Below are 21250 nucleotides of genomic sequence, written 5' to 3' on the forward strand. Positions count from 1 at the left end.
CTTTAGTCTCTTGTTGTAGACAGGATGCATTTTTAGGAACATTTTTGTTTCTGTAAAGGCTTCCTTCTTTTCACTCTGTCAATTTTCTGTAAAGGCTTCCTTCTTTTCACTCTGTCAATTAGTAACTACAATATTGTTGATGCATCCTCAGTTTTCTTCTATCATAGCCATTCATCTCTGTAACTGTTTAAAAATCACCATTGGTCTCAAGGTGAAATCCCTGAGCAGTTTCCTTCCTATCCAGCAATTGATTTAGGAATATTATATGTATATTGTATATTTGTAGTGACTGGTTGTATTGAATCACCATCCAAAGTGTAATTAGTAACTTAATTTTGCTCAAAGGGATATTCAATGTCTGTTTTTTTTACCATCTACCAATAGGTCCCCTTCTTTGCGAGGCATTGGAAAACCTCCCTGGTCTTTGTTGTTGGATCTGGGTTTGAAATTCACTGCTCAACTGAGAGACCTTACAGATCATTGTAAACACAATCATATTAAACACTATTACTGTACACAGAGTGAGTCCATACAATGTTTAATTTGACTTTTACTCCTGTACTATTTATTAACTCAAAAACATTTGAGCTCAAGGTCCTAAACGATATCATAACCTCCATTGATAATAGAGACATTACTGTGCAGCCGAATTCATCCACCTGGCCAAGGCTTTCAACTCTCCCAATCACAAAATTCTTATTGGCAGACTCAACAGCCTTGGTTTCTCAAATGATTGCCTTGCCTGGTTCACCAACTACTTCTCTGATAGAGTTCAGTGTGTAAAATCGAAGGGCCTGTTGTCCGGGCCTCTGGCAGTCTCTATCGGGGTGCCACAGGGTTCAATTTCCGGGACGACTCTCATCTCTGTATACATCAATGATGTCGCTCTTGCTGCTGGTGATTCTTTGATCCACCTCTACGCAGATGACACCATTCTGTATACCTCTGGCCCTTCTTTGGACAATGTGTTAACTAACCTCCAGACGAGCTTCAATGCCATACAACTCTCCTTCCGTGGCCTCCAACTGCTCTTAAATGCAAGTAAAACTAAATGCATGCTCTTCAACCGATCGCTGCCCGCACATACCCGCCCGTCCAGCATCACTACTCTGGATGGTTCTGACTTAGAATATGTGGACAACTACAAATGCCTAGGTGTCTGATTAGACTGTAAACTCTCCTTCCAGACTCACATTAAACATCTCCAATCCAAAATTAATTCTAGAATCGGCTTCCTATTTCGCAAAAAAGCATCCTTCACCCATGCTGCCAAACATATCCTCGTAAATGGACCATCCTACCGATCCTCGACTTCGGCGATGTCATTTAGAAAATAGCCTCCAACACTCTACTCAACAAATTGGATGCAGTCTATCACAGTACCATCCATTTTGTCACCAAAGCCCCATATACTACCCACCACTGCGGCCTGTACGCTCTCGTTGGCTGGCCCTTGCTTCATACTCGTCGCCAAACCCACTGGCTCTAGGTCATCTACAAGTCTCTGCAAGGTAAAGCCCCGCCTTATCTCAGCTCACTGGTCACCATAGCAGCACCCACCCGTAGCACGCACTCCAGCAGATATATCTCACTGGTCACCCCCAAAGCCAATTCTTCCTTTGGCCGCCTCTCCTTCCAGTTCTCTGCTGCCAATGACTGGAATGAACTGCAAAAATCACTTAAGCTGGAGACTCATATCTCCCTCACTAGCTTTAAGCACCAGCTGTCAGAGCAGCTCACAGATCACTGCACCTGTACATAGCCCATCTGTAAATAGCCCATCCAACTACCTCATCCCCATACTGTATTTATTTATTTTTCTTGCTCCTTTGCACCCCAGTATCTCTACTTGCACATTCATCTTCTGCACATTCTACCATTCCAGTGTTTAATTGCTATATTGTAATTACTTCGCCACCATGGCCTATTTATTGCCTTACCTCCCTTATTTGCACAATGCTGTATATAGACTTTGTCTACTGTATTATTGATTGTATATTCCATGTGTAACACGGTCGCAGTTGCAAATGAGAACTTGTTCTCAACTAGCCTACCTTTTTAAATAATGGTGAAATATATGTACAGTATATATATATTTGTTGTTTTTAAAAAAAGCAAACAGAGAGAAGGCGGAGGACTTGCTCACTGTATATATCCTGGCTGCACATACACTATACGAAGGGGAGATGACCAACTCACAAGTTGGTGCTGTAGAAACAAGCAGTCAAACAGCAGTGAGAATGAGCAGCGTGAACGACAGCGTGAAAATAGCAAAAATAATAGCTGTGAAAATAGCACACCTCCGGACCTGGGGGAGTAAACAGAAGTGTCAAGAAAAAGATCAAAGGGAGGGCACTTTTCCCAGTGTAATCAACTCCATTTAATCAAAATTATTTGAACTAAAACAATAAATCTGCATAATACATATTTTTTTCTAGAGCAAGTCTTTAAATTTGATTTTTTTTTACAACAAGCTAAGGAGTTTTGTGCTTGAAAGATTTTTGTTCGATTCAGTTTGATCATCTGCATCCGCTCATTAGTTAGCTAGCTAACGTTAGCTTATTGACTGAGCCAGGCAGTCACAAACACTTCATATGAAAATAATGGGATGTAAGTGAAGCACAAAGCACATAACACTACATAACACTGCTTTTTACCAAGCTAGCTATCTAGCAAGATCATGAAGAAATCATTTAATTCCCTTTAGCCCATACTGTCAGTGCCAGTTAGCTGGCTAGCTAATGTTAGCACACCATAGCTACTAACTAGCTACTCCACCGACTCTCAACAGCTAACAGACAGCTGCTTCATTCAAAAATGAATCCACTGTGATACAATTCTAATGTTGCTAGCTATGCTAGTTATCTAGCTGTGGCCAACTGGTTAGTATCAACAAGAGCTTATTACAAATTCTAGCTAGCAACAACATTAGCGCAGCTTGCCAGTTAGCTTACATTAGCTACAGCAGGCACAAGCCCAACAAGCTACTGCCACCTTGTGGCCTGGAGTATTTAAACGTAGAAAATCGGAATTAAAACTGTTATATGTGAACAACAAAAAGTTAACTGCTAACACTCTGGGCAGAGGCGCTCAGTACCTATCGGCAATCAGATTTCTCGGTGTGTCTGGCCCTTTACATCCTTAGGGAACCCAGGAGTGTTTTTTTCGACCCCCTTCCTCGCCTACTTCCATGGCTCAAATTAAGTTAAATGATTTCCATTTCCTTGTGATCATGTGGGTGTGTGGAGTAGATAGGCTCCTTAGTTTAGGCCTCATAGAATTTTGTTTTAGCTCTGTATCTCATAATAGTTTAGGTTGAGTTCGAGGGTGAGAAGAGCTGATTGTGTATCTGTTCTTAAGATAACACTTTCTCTCCCTACTGTGATTGTCATATGCTTCTTCTATAATAATAATAGCTTTAAAAGCTTAGCAGCCCTTTGGATTGTGTTACTGTGGTTTTGGCTGTCAATGTGGCTTACGGGCGTTGTAATCTTCCGGGGTTTATGCTTTATAAAAAAACATACCCAAGATAGAGGGGGGATCCTCTGTGTCCATGGCAACCCTGTGCATGTGGTGTCCAAGCCTCCCACCACCCCAGAGCTGTAGTGTGTGTGTGTGTGTGTGTGTGTGTATCATCAGTGCCCACTCCTCAGGCAAGACTGTCTGACTATAATCCCCAATGGGCCGTGCCAGCGGTTGATCTTTCTGTCTGGGGGTGGAGGATTGGGAAGCAGGTCTCTTCATCTATTATTACAGTGGTTCCCAAACTTTTTATAGTCCCGTACCCCTTAAAACATTCAACCTCCAGCTGTGTACCCCCTCTAGCACTAGGGTCAGGGCACTCTCAAATTGTATTTTTGGCAGTGAAATGAGGCTACTCAGCGAGACAAAAACCTCACCCGAATGTATAGCCCCGTTGGAAAATATAAGAGACAGTGTCTCACTGGTGCCCTTTGAAAGCACGTACCTATGTGAGAGTGAATTCTCGGCCCTCACTAGCATGAAAACTAAATATAGGCACAGGCTGTGTGTGGAAAATTATTTAAGACAGACCCTCTCCAACACAACCCAACATTGTAGAGTTATGTGCATCCTTTCAAGCACACCCTTCTCATTAACATGTGGTGAGTTATTCACAATTTTCGATGAACAAGTAATATTTTATATGTAAGATGGTTAAATAAAGAGCAAAATTATTGATTATTATTACACTATATTCAAAAGTTTAGGGTCACGTAGAAATGTCCTTCTTTTTTAAAGAAAAGCACATTTTTTGTCTATTAAAATAACATCAGATTTATCAGAAATAAAGTGTAGACATTGTTAATGTTGTAAATGACACTGAATCTGTGCTTCCTTCTCTATTGGTCATTACTGACCTTTAACTATGGTCGGAGATCAGTGCACAGCCCCTCAGTTACAGTTAATGAGCTTTTCAATGGATAGGCTGAAGCATCTTCCTGCCCTGTGTGTATAGGACACTGACGCAGAAGCTACATTTTGGCTACAATCCCCAACGTACACATACACATACACATAGTCCCCATTCTACACTGCCTTGTTTATGGTGATGAAGTGCAAGGGTAGGAAGGAGAGAAAGGCTGAGAAAGGAGAGAGCCATAGAGAAAGCATATCAGATGTAGAGATAGACAGAGAGAGAGGGAATGAGCGACAGAGCCATGGATAGACAGTGGGAGAGAGAGGGTTAAGCGAGATAGAAAACAAGCGACCGGGCGTCAGAGAGAGAGAGAGGATGAGTGAGTGATAGAAGAATGAGTGTCCGAGAATGTAAGCAACAGAGAGCACAAGAGAGAGAAAGTGAGAGAGTGAGCGAGATAGAGAAATCCCCAGCAGCAGTACTGGTCCACTGTGACTCCGAGGGCTAAATGAGCCAGGCGTGTTGCCTCCTGATGCTCTGTGACCTAGATTGGGAGACGCAGACACGACCGTAATCTCTCTTTCTCTCTCCCCCAACTGTCTCTCTCTCTTTTTCTCCCCTTCTCCACTCAGCACTGAACAGGCTGCTGTGCTGAAAAACCTGCCTCTCCTCCCCACATCAACAGACAGTACACACACACAAACACACGACTGGACAAACACTCACAAGTCACTATAGTCCACACTGAGACAGGGCTCAGAGCAAAGCAAAGGGAATCCCATTCACTCAGCTCTTATCAGAGCATTACACCACACTATACACACAGACCTTGGAGACAAGGCAGGAGACACAAAAACCAGGCAAAGGGGCACACATTGTGTGTGTGTGTGTGTGTGTGTGAGAGAGTGAGAGAGAGTGAAGTAGTCATATTTACAGTAACTGTACAGCTAGCTTACTTTCACACACAGTTCATTTTAGCAGCTTAAAACACATAAAGGGTTGTGGTTGAGCATTTTGAATTCCAGCCGAGCTTCCAGCCAGCATGGCTTTGATCCTCTCAATGGCTACCATTGTGTCCCCACAGTCGCCGGGGTTAGAGCTGGGTGTAGGGGAGACCTTAAAGGGATAATTCAGGATTTTGGCAATGAGGCCCTTTATCTACTTCCCAGTGTCAGATAAATACCATTTTCATGTCTCTGTGTCCAGTGTAAAGGAAGTACGATGTAGTTTCGCAAGCCAATGCTAACTAGCGTTAGAGCAATAACTGGAAGTCTATAGGTATCTGCGAAGTATCCCTTTAATACGCACACGCACGCACACACACGCGCGCAAACACGCACATAATCCACCACCACTGCAATGGTGCATATTTCCTATATTTGTTGCCATGGGAGTCCCGTCTTTGGGACAAAGTGACAACAATGGGCTGATTGTTAGAAATGTAAAGGATATGCATGAGAAACATTAAGAAGACTCCGGATAGACTGCTACTACTCCATATAAATGGAAATGTACTGGCAGTCCATTAAAATAGATGATGTGTTTTGGTGCATAATACTGATAAAGTACTTCCCAAAAGATAGATAGAGAGAGTAGGCAGTGTTTACAGCAACAGCTTTGATATTTTTTTTTTCTATTGTGTTATTGACTGTACGTTTGTTTATCCCATGTGTAACTGTGTTGTTTGTGTTGCACTGCTTTGCTTTATGTCGGCCAGGTCACAGTTGTAAATGAAAACTGGTTCTCAACTGGCCTACCTGGTTAAATAAAGGTGGAGGAAAAATAAAATAAAAAGACTGTTGTTCGCCACTGTGACAGAGACTTTCAGTTGAATGATGGCCACACTGGGGGTTTTGAGTTTCTATTGAGTTGTTGTGCTACTGAAGCCTTTACTGACTCGAGTCTCAACTGAACCAACTGTATGATACTAGCTACAGTTAAACTACAACCACCAGCAGGCTGATGGAACTACAAACATGGCTACTCCGGTCTGGCCATCTGGTCATAGCTCAGTGTGGCTGGAATAATGAGACAGGCTTCTCTTTGTGGTGAATCAATCGTTGGGTGTTAAGTGCTGCTGGGGCTCAAAATGGATTATGTGTGTGAGGAGTCAGTGGACTAGCTGAGAGCTACAGGGCTGATGGGCGGGAATAAACAAACACCTCAAACTTGAGCCATAACACCACAACAACAGGCCATTTCAACACTCATCACTCAAAGTACAATGTATCCTAATAAACATGTATCTAGGCTACATTTTAATAAGCCTACACTGTCTGTTAATGTAACTACAGAGATTGTCAAGTGATAGGCCTACACGAGGAGCTGGTAGGTCTTATCAGAGGTAGTTAACTACTGCTCTAAATGTCCGAGGACAACAGACAAATAAGCATACAGCAAGCTGGCATTTACAGTTGAGTAGTAGAGTTGTATAGGCCTACTACTGCTGAGCTCTTCAGTCACTAAAGCAACAAAAAAAAAACTATCAATAAAACAAATAAAAACCAGTGTATGCCACACAACGACACTCAAACATTTGCACTCACAGCAGAAAACTAGAGACAGTCTGTTTATGCAGTACATCTGTTTATATAGCATGCCATTATTATTAATAGATAGAAAACAGACAGGAGTACCTCTCTCTCCATCTGTGTGTGAGATCCTAAGGAGAGCAGCACTACTCCGAACCGTCACTAACCAAACTGTTAATTGCTGTCTATTATTAAACGAGACCACAAGTAGAAGTGAGTTCACCCACCATTTGTAACAGTGAATTAAGGCTTCTCCATCACTCAGACTTTTTCAGAAGTGCCCTGTGACATATTAAACAGCCCAATCTAATTGATTTGATCAATGTAAAATAGATTTCACACATCTTTTTGAGCAGACTGGTCTCAGTAACAGCTAGACGCAACATAGTAAACGTAAATCTGGGACACTCAAATTAGAATGATATGTTACGTTTGGTTTGGTTACATAAGATAGGTTACTTAAGGCAAAAACAGAAGGAGGGTGGTTGGTCGGGGTGAATGGGTTGGCCTATAACATGGACGTCTAGCAACCAAAAGGTTGCGTGTTTGGATCTCATCACGGAGAACTTTAGCATTTTAGATAATTAGCAACTTTGAAACGACTTACTATTTTTTAGCTCATTTGCAACTACTTAGCATGTTAGTTAACCCTAACCCCTAGAGCTAGCTAACATTAATGTTAGCTACCTAGCTAACGTTAGTCACAACAAATTGGAATTAGTAACATATTGTACATTTTGTAATTCGTAACATATCGTGCAAATTGCCTTTCGGGAACACATCGTACGAACTGCAATTCGTAACACATCGTACGAAATGGATGATGGACATCCACAAATGAATAGATACCATTCTAAATGGAGTGTCTCGGATTTACATACAGACTAATACGAAATGCTCTGAGACCATGTTGTTTTGAGGGAGTTGTTTTGATTAGTTTGTAACCACTGAGAGGCCATCTTTGTGGCTGTATCCCAGGGGGGCTGTGTTTGATGATGTGCACAGGCTATTTGATTCTACTATGATTCTCTTGTTAGGCTAATGTCCTTTCATTGAGACGTTTCAGAAAGCAACTCTTGAATGATTATTACAGGTGAGTAGTGACAAAAGTAACTTTTTTAGTATCAAATAAAACAAATTTTGGAATTATGGAAAATCCCAAGTGCCAGGACCCACAGCCAAAGGTCTGGTGGTGGCAGAATAGTATGGAGGCCTTGGAAAATGACTGAAAATGTTTCTCCACACCTGGTCTCCTGTTTCAGTTTCAATCATCCAACTGTGTCTGGGTGAGACCTGGACAGTCGGAATCCATGATGAGTCATGAGTTTCAGCGGTAAGCTGTGAAGAGCTCAATAGGCACAGTGTGAAACTGTACTATTATTCGATGTTCACACAGTGGGGACAGGGGAGCAGATTCAGGGAGAGAATTGACTTCATTAAGTCAGTCACCAATGGTAACTCTACTTTTCCATCACATACAGTTCTCTCTCCTTCCTCTGCAAAGCTGAAACATTACATTACTCATGCACCCCGGGGTGCTTTGAACCGCATGGCACAGATCCATTAATACTGTGATTCACCCACCAAGGAGGAGACTTGCATAACACCATATTATTTATTTTTTAATTTTAGTCAAAACAAGGCAAACGCTGAATTCCCACATTAACAAGAGAGTTTAGCAGTCGACAGCCGTGTAGGTCTATAGAACGTGCAGCATAATTTCAACAGCACTATCGCTTGAGAAACAGACACAATAAGTATGTGATGAGGAAGAGAGCCTTGACCTAATTTCTGACAAGAGGAAAACCTCTATGATCTCCTTTTTGACACTAAATTACATGAAGGCAATTTTTATCCTAGCTACTACAGAAAAATGCACTGACTCTGCAAAACAAACTGGAAGATTGTGTTCATGTTGAGAGCTATGGTTACTTCTGATGGTAAGTATTATGTAAAGTATAAATAAACAAAAAACCTTGTTTAAAAAATCCAGTCATAAGCTATACATAGTATCATAGTTAATACATCAAAAGCCTTATCCAATAAAATTGTCATCTCTCTATATCCTAATTTCTCAAAAACACTATGCCATTATAGGCGAAAATAATAACGATGGTATTTTGATTACATTAACTATAGTAGCTAATCAAATGAAAATAGGTCAGTGTTTTTATCCTCCGCGGCAACATAGCAGGGGGAGGGAGTCGTGCTTGCCCGGTTATAGACTGCAGTTCTCACCACTGACAGCGGACGGGTGATTGTTGTTTTTATCTGGGACACACACGTAGGAGCGTTTACGGGACACAACACCTATTTCTCTTTCCCCTGTCTAAAATCCTTACCTTCGGACAGTTCCAAATCCAACTCCGCCAATTGGTCCTTAACCTCTTTCGGTAGTGCCAACATATCCACGCCTCGGTCCGCCATCGTTGCAGGAATAAAACGTAGAATGTTAAGAAATTAAAAGTGGTGACAAGTTCCTGAATCAACGAGAAAAGCAAAAATCAAGACAGTACTCCATCCTTTCGACTCCCTAACACCGCCATAACTGTGAGCAATGAACAACTCACCAAAGGAATCTGTCACATGACCATGTCTGATGTTAATGGTTGTGACTGGAGCATGAAATTAATCAATAGACTGCCTGCTCCCCCTGGCGTTACTGTATGGCAGGGATCATCAACTAGATTCAGCCATCAACTAACTATATTTTCTTGAGCGATTGGTGAGGGGCCGGAACATAATTACAAATCATTTGTAGACTGCAAATTGCCAGCAATAAACCCAAATAGATGTTTGACTAAAACAATAATTTCAAACATTGCTTACATTTGTATACAATCACGTGTCTCTATTATGCGTGGGAACAGATTTCTTAAATTAAAATCACTGGAGCTGATTTCCTGGTGTTTTTAGTCTTTTATGTCAGACTAAGAACAATCAAAAAAACTTTTGGGGCCAAATAAAACCACCCACATTTTAAATTCGGCCCACCAGTTGGTGAATCCTGCTGTATGGAAAATGAATGTTTATGAGCATTTCACACATCACTGACTGAACACACACTGGGCTACTGTTTATGAAACTATGGTCCATAATATCGGTCAGTCAACTATTGCAATTTCATGACAAGATGAACATACTAACATCACACAAATGTCTGGAACACAATTTTAGAGGCTAATTCTAAATTCCACAAGTCAATTTTCACTTAGTCATGCATTCATGTCAGTGGGAGACTTAGTGAAAAATCTATTTAGTGGAAGTTAGGATTCTCCCCTTACGCTCTATAGTCACACGCAGGGTCTATCTCGCTCTCTGACATACAGAAGCCTTCTCGTTTCCTGTGCTTATTGTGTACACGTATGCCACCAGCCCATCCTATAATCCCTGAGCACATCAGACAGCTTCTGCTCCTACTGTCATGGAGCTCTATACCAAGGGGATAGGCACTTAGATACTAAGCATGAAAAAGATTAACCTAAACCCCTTGTTGCCAGTAACTTATTTATTTTGCCGGAGATCTTTTATTAGTTGAGACTATACACAAGTTAAATTTCCCCCGCCTTGAGGTGTAATTATTTTGGGCAAAAACACCCTCTCGACGGATTGGAGACAAATTCCATAATAGTTTGTGGGAGGTTACACCCTGGGTTCACTGTTGAAGACAGACATATCCATCCTCTTGACAGAACACGAGGGGAAAGGTAACGTGACGCAGGGTTCAGTTACAGCAATAACAAAATGATGAATAGAGCATTGACATGTTAAAAAAAGATGAAACAAACAAGGTATTCCTCAACACAAAATGTGAAGAAAAAAAAAAGACATCACTCAATGACATTTCATAACAAATATTTCAGTGACGTGTCCTACAAAAGTGATATACTCCAAAAGACAGTATAGTTTTTTAAATGTTGGAAAGCACCCGAGAGTAGGACATGATCTTTAACCCGAGAGTAGGACATGATCTTCATATAGACGTCCCCTTATGGAGATTTGCATTCAAGAATATGTCGTAGGTTTACATTTTCTCTTAATAGACGTCCCCTAATCGAGATTTGCATTCAAGAATATGTTGTAGGTTTACATTTTCTCTTATCATTTAGAATGTAATTGGTTTTCATTGAATTAGAACAAACCATTCTACCACTGTATTCACTACACACATTTTAGCTAAATGCAGGAACATTAATATTTGTTTTGAATATAAAAATATATTGCACTACTTTTTCCTCAACTTAGCCTGGGTAAATGATTTATAAATCTAATGAAAAGTTTGTTGATTACTACATAAAGTATAATCTAAAACCTAACCATTTCAAGTGTTATATTAGGACATTGTCATTGTTTGCATCAGTCATTTGATATCACTTTAAAAAGTGGGAGAGAAAAGCAGTATGATAAAAACCAGCAATAATATGAGCAGACACCAGCACACAGACAGTGGTCTTCATCAGTCTCCTCTAATATCCATGCAGTCAATAAGGGTTTCATACACATTGTCAGAATGCAGAATTCCTATAAAAAAAAAAAAAATAATACATTTTTAAAAAGGCCAGACATTGAATATACTCAAACTTTGGCTCACTCCATGACAAAGGGAAAACAATATCTCACGCTTATTCAGCCCTAAAAAGAGTTTCCCCATGGATTAACAGCTGCATGAAGAAGATAAATATGTAAGGAGAGATTTACACTGTAGACAGGGGAGAGTTGCAAATAGACAAAAACACACTACATTCAGTGATCGAGTGTGTGTATGTCACGGGGTGTGAGTATGTACATACGCAATGACAGTGCTTCCAAGCAGGGATCCATCAGAAAAGGGGCAAAAGGGGCGGGACGACTCGGTATGTTCAGTGATTATCATTGGCTGTGAGCGAGCATGTGTGTGTGTTTGGGGGGTAGGGTGGGGGGTTTGTGTGGCTTTGACAGGATGTCAACTCCCAACATCCTTTCCTGGCTGCCACTGTATCCAAGGTCTGAGCATAGGTTGGAGACAGTACTTCTCACCCCACCCCTTCTATTATCAACTGGTGGGATTTCAGATTTCAAATCAGGTCCCTTTCAATCTCTCACATAATTGTACCAGTCCGGCCTCCTAATGTTCTTATTGGCTCCCTGCGCATCATCTGGGGGCGGGCTGAGGCTGTGGCGCCATGAGGACCCCTCCCTGGTGGGCCGCCCCCATCCCGGCCAGGACCGACATGGCCACTGCCTCAGCCGCGCATACGCTCAGCCCGTTGACGGTGATGGCACCAGGGCTGGGGACAGGGGCCGAAGGCCCGTGCTGGATGGCCAAGGCTGTGGAGCCCGTAGGCTCGGAGGGGGGATCCCTGGAGCTCTCCTCTCCTCCTGCAGCTACAGAGAGAGAGAGAGAAACATTCACCCTTAAAGAGAGGTGACAGGCAAGCAATAGATTAGATGGATGAGTTGGATCGGTAGGTAGGTGAATGGATGTACAAGTTGATTGGGGACAGATAAATGAGGCTAAATTAAAAATCAAACAGATGGAGTGAATGACAGACTTGTGTGATTGATAGTTGATTCATGTATACTATATATACACAAAAGTATGTGGACATACTTCAAATTAGTGGATTTGGCTATTTCAGCCACACCCGTTGCTGACAAGTGTATAAAATCGAACACACAGCCATGCACTCTCCGTAGGCAAACAATGGCAGTAGAATGGCCTTACTGAAGAGCCCAGTGCCTTTCAACGTGGCACCGTCATAGGACGCCACCTTTCCAACAAGTCAGTTCATCAAATTTCTGCCAGAGCTGCCCCAGTCAACTGTAAGTGTTGTTATTGTGAAGTGGAAACGTTTAGGAGCAACAACGGCTCAGCCGCAAAGTGGTAGGCCACACAAGCTCACAGAACGAGACCGGCGAGTACTGAAGCGCGTAGCGCGTAAAAATTGTCCGTCCTCAATTGCAACGCTCACTGCCAAGTTCCAAACTGTCTCTGGAAGCAACATCAGCACAATAACTGTTCGTCGGGAGCTTCATGAAATAGGTTTCCATAGCCAAGCAGCCGCACACAAGCCTAAGATCACCATGTGCAATGCCAAGCATCGGCTGGAGTGATGTAAAGCTTGCCACCATTGGACTCTGGAGCAGTGGAAACGCATTCTCTGGAGTGATGAATCACGCTTCACCATCTGGCAGACAAATCTGGTTTTGGCGGATGCCAGGAGAACGTGCCCCAATGCATAGTGCTAACTGTAAAGTTTGGTGAAAGAAGAATAATGGTCTAGGGCTGTTTTCATGGTTTTGGCTAGGCCCCTTAGCTACAGTGAAGGGAAATCTTAACGCTACAGCATTCAATGACATTCTAGACGGTTCTGTGCTTCCAGCTAGCAACAGTTTGGGGAAGACCCTTTCCTGTTTCAGCATGACAACGCCCAAAGTCCACAAAGCGAGTCCATACAGAAATGGTTTGTCGAGATTGGTGTGTAAGAACTTGACTGGCCTGACCTCAACTTCATCAAACACCTTTGGGGTGAATTGGAACACCGACTGCGAGCCAAGCCTAATCGCCCAACATCAGTGCCTGACCTCACTAATGCTCGAGGCTGAATGGAAGCAAGTCCCCACAGCAATATTCCAACATCTAGTAGAAAGCCTTCCCAGAAGAATGGAGGCTGTTATAGCAGCAAAAGGGGGGCCAACTCAATATTAGTGCCCATGATTTTGGAATGAGATGCTCGACGAGTTGGTGTCCACATACTTTTGGTCATGTAGTGTATGTTGTCTTAATTACCTAAGTAGGCAGCCGCCTTCTGCATGGCAGTGACAGGGCAGTCTTTGTGGGCCAGTAGCAGCTGTTTCAGTTGTGTCACCTCGTTCCTCAGCAGACCCACTTCATTCTGATAGAAACAGAACACCACATATAGGCATGAACACAAAAGACAATGTACACACAACATTTGTCTTCTCAACCACTGACAATCATACACCAAAACCCCATGGGCACAATAATTATATTAGGGCTTAGACGGGTTCATGGTTTTAAAGATGCACTATGCAGAAATCATTCTGCCATTTCCTGGTTGCTAAAATTCTAATAGTTACCAAAACAAGGAAGTATAGTGTAGAGAATCATTGTACCATCTAAACCACTGTGAAATATATTTTCCATAACCCAAAATATTGTATTTTCAACTGGTGTACAAAACCAAAAGGAAGACACAAAAACAAAATTTAAGAATGGGAAGCATAGAAATAAACCACATAGAACAGATCTGCCGCTTCTTAGACTTGCTTTCAACGAGAAAGAAATGTGAGTTATAGATATGTCAATGTGAATTTGGTCAGGTCGCCCAAAAAGTTACACATTGCCTTTGCCCTTCTCATTGCCTTTTATGGTCTATTGTAACTGACTCTAATAGACAGTTACAGTCTAGGTCCAGTTACAGTCATAGTGCAGTAGACTCACGGTCAAAGAGACGTTCATGGTAGCCAGGTCCTCTGCCTTCCTTTCCAGTGAGCCAACCCAAACCTTGCGTTTCTGTCGGCAGCGAGACGCCGCCGCCCTGTTCCTCTCCAGGAAGCGCTGCCTTCTCTCATCTGGGTCGGCCTCCGCACCCCGCCGCCTCCTACCCCCGGTGGGCTGGGCCGGGGATACCTGGGGAGGCCGGGGAGAGTGTTATACACCTTGGACTAGGTGCGTGTGCATGAGTGTGTGTATGAGAGAGAGAGAGAGAGAGAAAATGCAAGAATGTGAGCTTGTGTGTGTGTGTGTAAAAGTGCATTTGAATGTGTATTTCAAAGTGTGCCCGTGTATACGCCTCTCACCATCATGTCCTCTGAATGTAGACTATACCCAAATGGAGAGGAGGAGCCACTGCTGGTTTGCTGTGTGAGTATATGTAAATCATATATGCATGAGTGTGCCTGTGCATTTTTGTATTCACTGTTTGTGCACAAAATGTACGCAAATACATGCAAGCGACATGAGATAATGCATTACCAAATATATAGGGTCAGACGGAATCTGCAGAGAAGTTCTCTTATCGATACCTTTATAGAGTTGCCAGCATATTTCATCTACAAAACATGGTTTGTAGCAGCTTTTAGTTGGTTCAGTGTTCTTTCCAGCATTTTTATCATTTCTGGAGATAAAGGCCACCCTGCCTCTAGCAGATTCCACCTAACCCTTAGGTATTGTATCAGTATGTATGTGTTTTACCTGTGGCTGTGCAGGTGAGGGGGTGTCAGAATGCTGCGAGGGCTGCTGGCTCTGCTCATGTCTCTGGGGGACAGCGGGGCTGGACCCTGGCCCCCCTCCCACCCCCACTGTGCCCTCTCCCACCCCCCCTGTGCCCCCTCCAGCCCCGTTCTGAGCCCCCGGGCCATGCTGTTGCTGGGTCAGCGCCGCCTTCAGCCTCTACAGAGAGGGATGGACACACAGAAATGCCATACAGATGTCAACAACATGCCTTCCTAGGGTTGCAAAACTACAAGTTATTTTGGTAATTAACAGTTACTGGTAACATTGCCTCCCTTTGCCTACCACTGCCACGGGTAGCCCACTGCTATTTGGTCCTTAACTCTGTGTGTGGTGTGTAGTGTGTGTCCGCCAGTGCATGCGCCTCTCACCATCTTGGCCTCTGAGTGTAGACTATACCCAGATGGGGAGGAGGAGCCGCTGCTGGTCCCACCAATCGGAGGGCCTGGAATCCCAGGGATGTTGGGCACCATATTAAATGGCCTCGCCAGCTACACATTACACAAGAAGAGACTAAATATGAGGACAAAATAACACTTACCAATATCTGCCATTATCAAGTATGTTATTGTTAATTAGACATCTACTACTTTCACTAAAACTGCCGATGTAAAAAGGGCATTATAAATAAATGTGATTGATTCTCACAGATATGACTGAGGTCATATTTGGGCTGGGGAGGAGAGGGACCGTCTGTCCGTTGGGGAGATGCATTACCAGTGGGAAGGAGCCTGTCGGAGAGCTGAGAACAGGAGATTGGTATAAATGAAATAGACAAGAGAGAATACAATTATAGACAGATGTTGGTAGATTAGAATCACCCCAGTTGTCTGTTGGAGGGTGGGGTTTGTGTGATGACAGAAGTCGGCGACGGCAGTGTCGGGTGCAGGGGGTCGTAACCAAGGTGAATGGGGAGGGACCCAGGCCGTACAATGGTTGGCGTGGGGGTGGAGCTCAACACTGGCCGTGGAGGAGGAAGAGTCTCCTGTCAACACACATCACATCCAGTCAGAGAAACCCACTACAGGCCGCTGAGCTGAACCCACTAAGACACCCACTAATTGTCTACTTTTTGTAGACATCTTCTTTACTTGCCTCATAGTTAAGTGATTACTTTACTCTCTGGCCACCACTGTTCCTTACTCTCTCTCTCACCCAAGTTACCATGCAAACTTGACAAGAGGAAAGAACACACATCGATTCGTCTGTTCAACCATACAACCTGATCACCCCGCCCCCAGGACATACCTTTCCTCTCCCCATTGGCTCCTTGCTACTGTCTGACATGCTGGAGGTGGAGTCAGGACTGCCTGGGGGGGAGGAGTCAACCTCCAGAGGCCCCTCATCCTCCTCCTTCACCCCAGACAGGGTCTGTAGGGGTGGGGCCAGAAGATGAGGGGTGGGGAGCTGTGTAGGGACCAACAATCAGACACAACATTAATAAATTGGTCAAACTACCCATGTTTAAAACCCAAACCCATCCCCTCCACCGTCCTCACCCTCACCGGGTTTTTGTTCCTCTGGTCGTCCTCATGGGCCTTCCGGAACTCCTGTTCGAAGGAGCTGGCCAGCTCATTGAACAGACCCACCTCCTCACAGTTCTTCAGGAAGCGGGTGGGCGTGGGGGTCTGGTCTGGTGGTAGAGAGAAAGAGGAGACACTGGTTTAGAGGCTTCATAGTACAGGTAAATCCCCTCTGTCAACAACAGAGATTGCTCATCTGTCCACACAGGGTGGTGTTGGTTTGATAGCTAGACAAAAATGTTTCTCTCATAATTTTCTCATACAGTCAAATTGAGAAATTCTAGGAATAGTAAAGGTAAGCACCTGCGATGATGACGGAGTCAGTTCTGGCAGGACCAAATTTTAGGGTCATCTCATGCTTATGTTTGTGGACTGACAGATGGTCTTCATTGGTAAATCTCTGTACACAAAGAAAATGCAAGACACTGGTGAAAGTAATCTGATGGCTCCTAAAATCTGAGATCTGTAAAGACAGGAGGGAGAGTGGGAAAAGAGAGTGAAGGATGAAGAGAAAAGGAGGGTAAATTAGACCCTACCTGTCCACAGCCTGGGGCGGTGCACACAAAAGGTCGATCGTCCCCCATCTCACACAAAGAGCCTGCAATGAAAAGGTATGGGAGAGGAAGAGAATGAAAGTGTTATTTTGTCTCTGCCTCTAAAATCTTGGTAGATTAAAAAATAAAAACAGGCTGTGTGGGCTAATACATTAGGGTTAACAAATAGATATTCACAAGGATTTCCTACTGCCTACATGTTCAGTATTTCCAACTAAAGCACCTTGTTAGCAATACAATGAAGAAAAACGAAAAATGCTAACGTTAGTATCAAACAAATATATTATTGCTGACATGAACAATTTTCTTGGTGACAAAAAGTTATTAAACATATGTCCCAGCTGGCAAGTCAAAATGTGATAGTCTTAACTAGCTAGTGTTTTTGAATAGTAAAATACGTATTTTAGTTACTAACGTTATTGTCCTAGCTAAATGGCCTCCTCTCTGCTGACTGTCAACAAACAGCGCAGTTCACATGGGGTGAATTCATTACGTCTTGCAACGGAAACAGTTTAAGAACCAAATGGAGCAAACGGAACTAAACCGGGAGGAACCAAGCTGAATATTTTCCAATATAAACTCGTTTTCGTTGCAAAACGTTATCCGTTTGGAGTAAACGGTTTCTGTTGCCTGCGTAATTAACGCACCATGCCGTTGGCGACTGTCTCAACCCTGGTTTTAATGTGTATATGGTCTCAACTAAGACAGAAACTACCTAACAGACTCTGCTAACTAGTTAGTTAGCTAACAAGGGGCACGATGGCTAACTATGGGCCAATGATCACAACAGCACGTCAAGTTAGATATAGCTAGCTAGCAACATAATGTCAGACAGGACGAAGAATGGACCTCACTATGCAATATCTGACAGGCCATCATCATCATCATCACATGAGATGTTTTGGTACAGGCAGTAAGGTTACAGCAGACAACCAACATTGGCAATAACGGCCGAGCGAATTAAAAGGGCTTCTTGGTGGTCTCTTTGCTAAATTAGCTAGCTTTATTTACCTTCCCCTTTTTTCAGCTAAAAACTTGCTAGCTAACGCCTTGCCAGATGGTATTGTACAGAACACACGGGCTAGCTAACGTTATGTTAGCTGGCTAGGCTAACGTTAAAGCTAACGTTAAAGCACTGACACAATTCGAGGCGCGTCAAATAAGTATTTCAGGATGGGGAAGGTAAATGTGACAGACGGTCAATACACCTGTTCCCCGACAAAGGCTATTTGGTAAATTCTTGATATCTGAACACGAGCAAGTCAAATGTTTACAAACTCACCCAACGTCCCTTCCTCTCCTCTTCTCTGCTGCTGGAACTCCTACACTGCGCTGCCTGCTTTGGGTTGAAATCGCGCGAGAGGTGAAAGTGTTCAATTTTTTACGTAACAGGATTACTGGGGTAAAAAATCCGAGATTATGTAAACATGAGGCGGTTTGCATGTGTCCTCAAATGGCAAAAAATAAATATGATGAGAGCCCTGCAATTTACAAATCACGGTGTTTTTCATAAAATTTTCATCATAATATGATACATTGTATGTTGTATGCAAGTAAGTAAGTGCAAGCCTACACATATGTATAATGGCAGAATATTTTATATTTGTGGAAAATTGCAGTCCCTATGTATGGTAATCCTTTCAGGGCCGGCCCTAACCTTTTGGGGGCCCTAAAGGAGATTTGGTTGGCAGTTGAATGTTCAATATTTTTGGCTTTGAAATTTCCATTAAATTCTAAAATACAGTGCCTTGCGAAAGTATTCGGCCCCCTTGAACTTTGCGACCTTTTGCCACATTTCTGGCTTCAAACATAAAGATATAAAACTGTATTTCTTTGTGAAGAATCAGCAAGTGGGACACAATCATGAAGTGGAACGACATTTATTGGATATTTCAAACCTTTTTAACAAATCAAAAACTGAAAAATTGGGTGTGCAAAATTATTCAGCCCCCTTAAGTTAATACTTTGTAGCGCCACCTTTTGCTGCGATTACAGCTGTAAGTCGCTTGGGGTATGTCTCTATCAGTTTTGCACATCGAGAGAATGACATTTTTTCCCATTCCTCCTTGCAAAACAGCTCAAACTCAGTGAGGTTGGATGGAGAGCATTTGTGAACAGCAGTTCAGTTCTTTCCACAGATTCTTGATTGGATTCAGGTCTGGACTTTGACTTGGCCATTCTAACACCTGGATATGTTTATTTTTGAACCATTCCATTGTAGATTTTGCTTTATGTTTTGGATCATTGTCTTGTTGGAAGACAAATCTCCGTCCCAGTCTCAGGTCTGACGCCATCAGGTTTTCTTCCAGAATGGTCCTGTATTTGGCTCCATCCATCTTCCCATCAATTTTAACCATCTTCCCTGTCCCTGCTGAAGAAAAGCAGGCCCAAACCATGATGCTGCCACCACCATGTTTGACAGTGGGGATGGTGTGTTCAAGGTGATGAGCTGTGTTGCTTTTACACCAAACATAACATCTTGCATTGTTGCCAAAAAGTTCCATTTTGGTTTCATCTGACCAGAGCACCTTCTTCCACATGTTTGGTGTGTCTCCCAGGTGGCTTGTGGCAAACTTTAAACGACACTTTTTATGGATATCTTTAAGAAATGGCTTTCTTCTTGCCACTCTTCCATAAAGGCCAGATTTGTGCAATATACGACTGATTGTTGTCCTATGGACAGAGTCTCCCACCTCAGCAGTTCATCCAGAGTGATCATGGGCCTCTTGGCTGCATCTCTGATCAGTCTTCTCCTTGTATGAGCTGAAAGTTTAGAGGGACGGCCAGGTCTTGGTAGATTTGCAGTGGTCTGATACTCCTTCCATTTCAATATTATCGCTTGCACAGTGCTCCTTGGGATGTTTAAAGCTTGGGAAATCTTTTTGTATCCAAATCCGGCTTTAAACTTCTTCACAACAGTATCTCGGACCTGCCTGGTGTGTTCCTTGTTCTTCATGATGCTCTTTGCGCTTTTAACGGACCTCTGAGACTATCACAGTGCAGGTGCATTTATACGGAGACTTGATTACACACAGGTGGATTGTATTTATCATCATTAGTCATTTAGGTCAACATTGGATCATTCAGAGATCCTCACTGAACTTCTGGAGAGAGTTTGCTGCACTGAAAGTAAAGGGGCTGAATAATTTTGCACGCCCAATTTTTCAGTTTTTGATTTGTTAAAAAAGTTTGAAATATCCAACAAATGTCGTTCCACTTCATGATTGTGTCCCACTTGTTGTTGATTCTTCACAAACAAATACAGTTTTATATCTTTATGTTTGAAGCCTGAAATGTGGCAAAAGGTCGCGAAGTTCAAGGGGGCCGAATACTTTCGCAAGGCACTGTAATTGTAATGTGATAATGCATTTAATGTAAAATAAAACATTGAAAATCATGATAATTTTTTAAAGAATCAAACCGAATCCAAACCAATCTCAAAAAGCACTAATCGCTCCGCACTATCAGTGACTGACATAAGAGAAACTGCTGATGCACAACCAAATTACACATGGTTTATTCTACGACTCTAACTCTCAACAGTAAATTGAGACCCTGAGTGACAACTGCATTTTTTTATGAATTGGTCCGGGGCCCCCTAAGCAACCGCTTGTCAGTTATGCCTGGAGCTGGCCCTGTAGCTATCCAACAACAGATGGTACCAAATCTGTCACAAACATATATTTTCTCTGCTGTATTTGTACTCTACAATCTTATTTCCACAGCAGCCATTCAATAGTATAATATGACAACAAGCCAGTCTGTCTCACCTATATGGAATTCAAGATCCAAAGAATGGGAGGTCAACTCACTGCCTTGGCATTTGTTGATGATTGAACCAGTGTGACCTTCAGCCCTAGGTCACAGTGCTAAAGGAGTCCAAGGATGTGTCCGAAATGGAAAACTATAGAATTACTTAATTTCCCTCTGGGGAGAAATTCAGTTGTGGCAAGTCCGATAAGTTTTGTACCGGCATCAGTCCATTTACTTAAATTAATATTTAATTGGTGACATGTTTATCTTCTATA

General features: G+C 42.8%; 2 protein-coding genes across 8 annotated transcripts in view; both read right to left on the reverse strand.

Moving 5' to 3' along the window:
* The window catches only part of LOC110493230 (disco-interacting protein 2 homolog B-A), a 79292-nt gene extending 69602 nt beyond the window's left edge, over positions 1–9690 (reverse strand). For all 4 annotated transcript variants that reach the window (XM_036950347.1, XM_036950346.1, XM_036950344.1 and 1 more), the window contains exon 1: positions 9252–9690. In XM_036950347.1, coding sequence (XP_036806242.1) covers positions 9252–9336 — 85 coding nt within the window. In that variant the 5' untranslated portion in view covers positions 9337–9690. The remainder of the gene's footprint in view (positions 1–9251) is intronic.
* A 694-nt stretch (positions 9691–10384) lies between these two features.
* LOC110494253 (cyclic AMP-dependent transcription factor ATF-7) lies at positions 10385–18605 on the reverse strand. Of its 4 annotated transcripts, none has more exons than XM_021569181.2 (13): positions 18505–18605; positions 17205–17266; positions 16972–17068; positions 16651–16778; positions 16394–16552; positions 15967–16130; positions 15794–15887; positions 15517–15636; positions 15107–15304; positions 14713–14772; positions 14354–14542; positions 13679–13784; positions 10385–12273 (listed from the first exon to the last, which is right to left on the reverse strand). In XM_021569181.2, the coding sequence occupies exons 2-13, from the start codon at positions 17250–17252 to the stop codon at positions 12041–12043; spliced, it is 1596 nt and encodes a 531-aa protein (XP_021424856.1). In that variant the 5' UTR covers positions 17253–17266; positions 18505–18605; the 3' UTR covers positions 10385–12040. The 4 variants fall into 4 exon arrangements, with proteins under 4 accessions (XP_021424856.1, XP_021424855.1, XP_036806243.1 ...); XM_021569180.2 differs by having other exon boundaries at positions 16645–16778; XM_036950348.1 differs by lacking the exon at positions 18505–18605 and adding an exon at positions 18234–18399 and having other exon boundaries at positions 16645–16778.
* Positions 18606–21250: the final 2645 nt, after the last annotated feature.

The sequence above is a fragment of the Oncorhynchus mykiss genome, chromosome 17 (genome assembly GCF_013265735.2).
Source record: "Oncorhynchus mykiss isolate Arlee chromosome 17, USDA_OmykA_1.1, whole genome shotgun sequence".
NCBI classification, from domain to species: domain Eukaryota; kingdom Metazoa; phylum Chordata; class Actinopteri; order Salmoniformes; family Salmonidae; genus Oncorhynchus; species Oncorhynchus mykiss.

Excerpts from the sequence above, each read along its gene's own strand:
- LOC110494253 (XM_021569180.2), bottom strand. The coding sequence starts at position 17,252 with ATGGGGGACGATCGACCTTTTGTGTGCACCGCCCCAGGCTGTGGACAG. Across the intron at positions 15,305-15,516 it reads TACACTCAGAGGCCAAGATG|AGGCTGAAGGCGGCGCTGAC; the intron begins GTGAGAGGCGCA and ends CCCTCTCTGTAG. Across the intron at positions 14,543-14,712 it reads TACATTCAGAGGACATGATG|GTATCCCCGGCCCAGCCCAC; the intron begins GTGAGAGGCGTA and ends CGGCCTCCCCAG.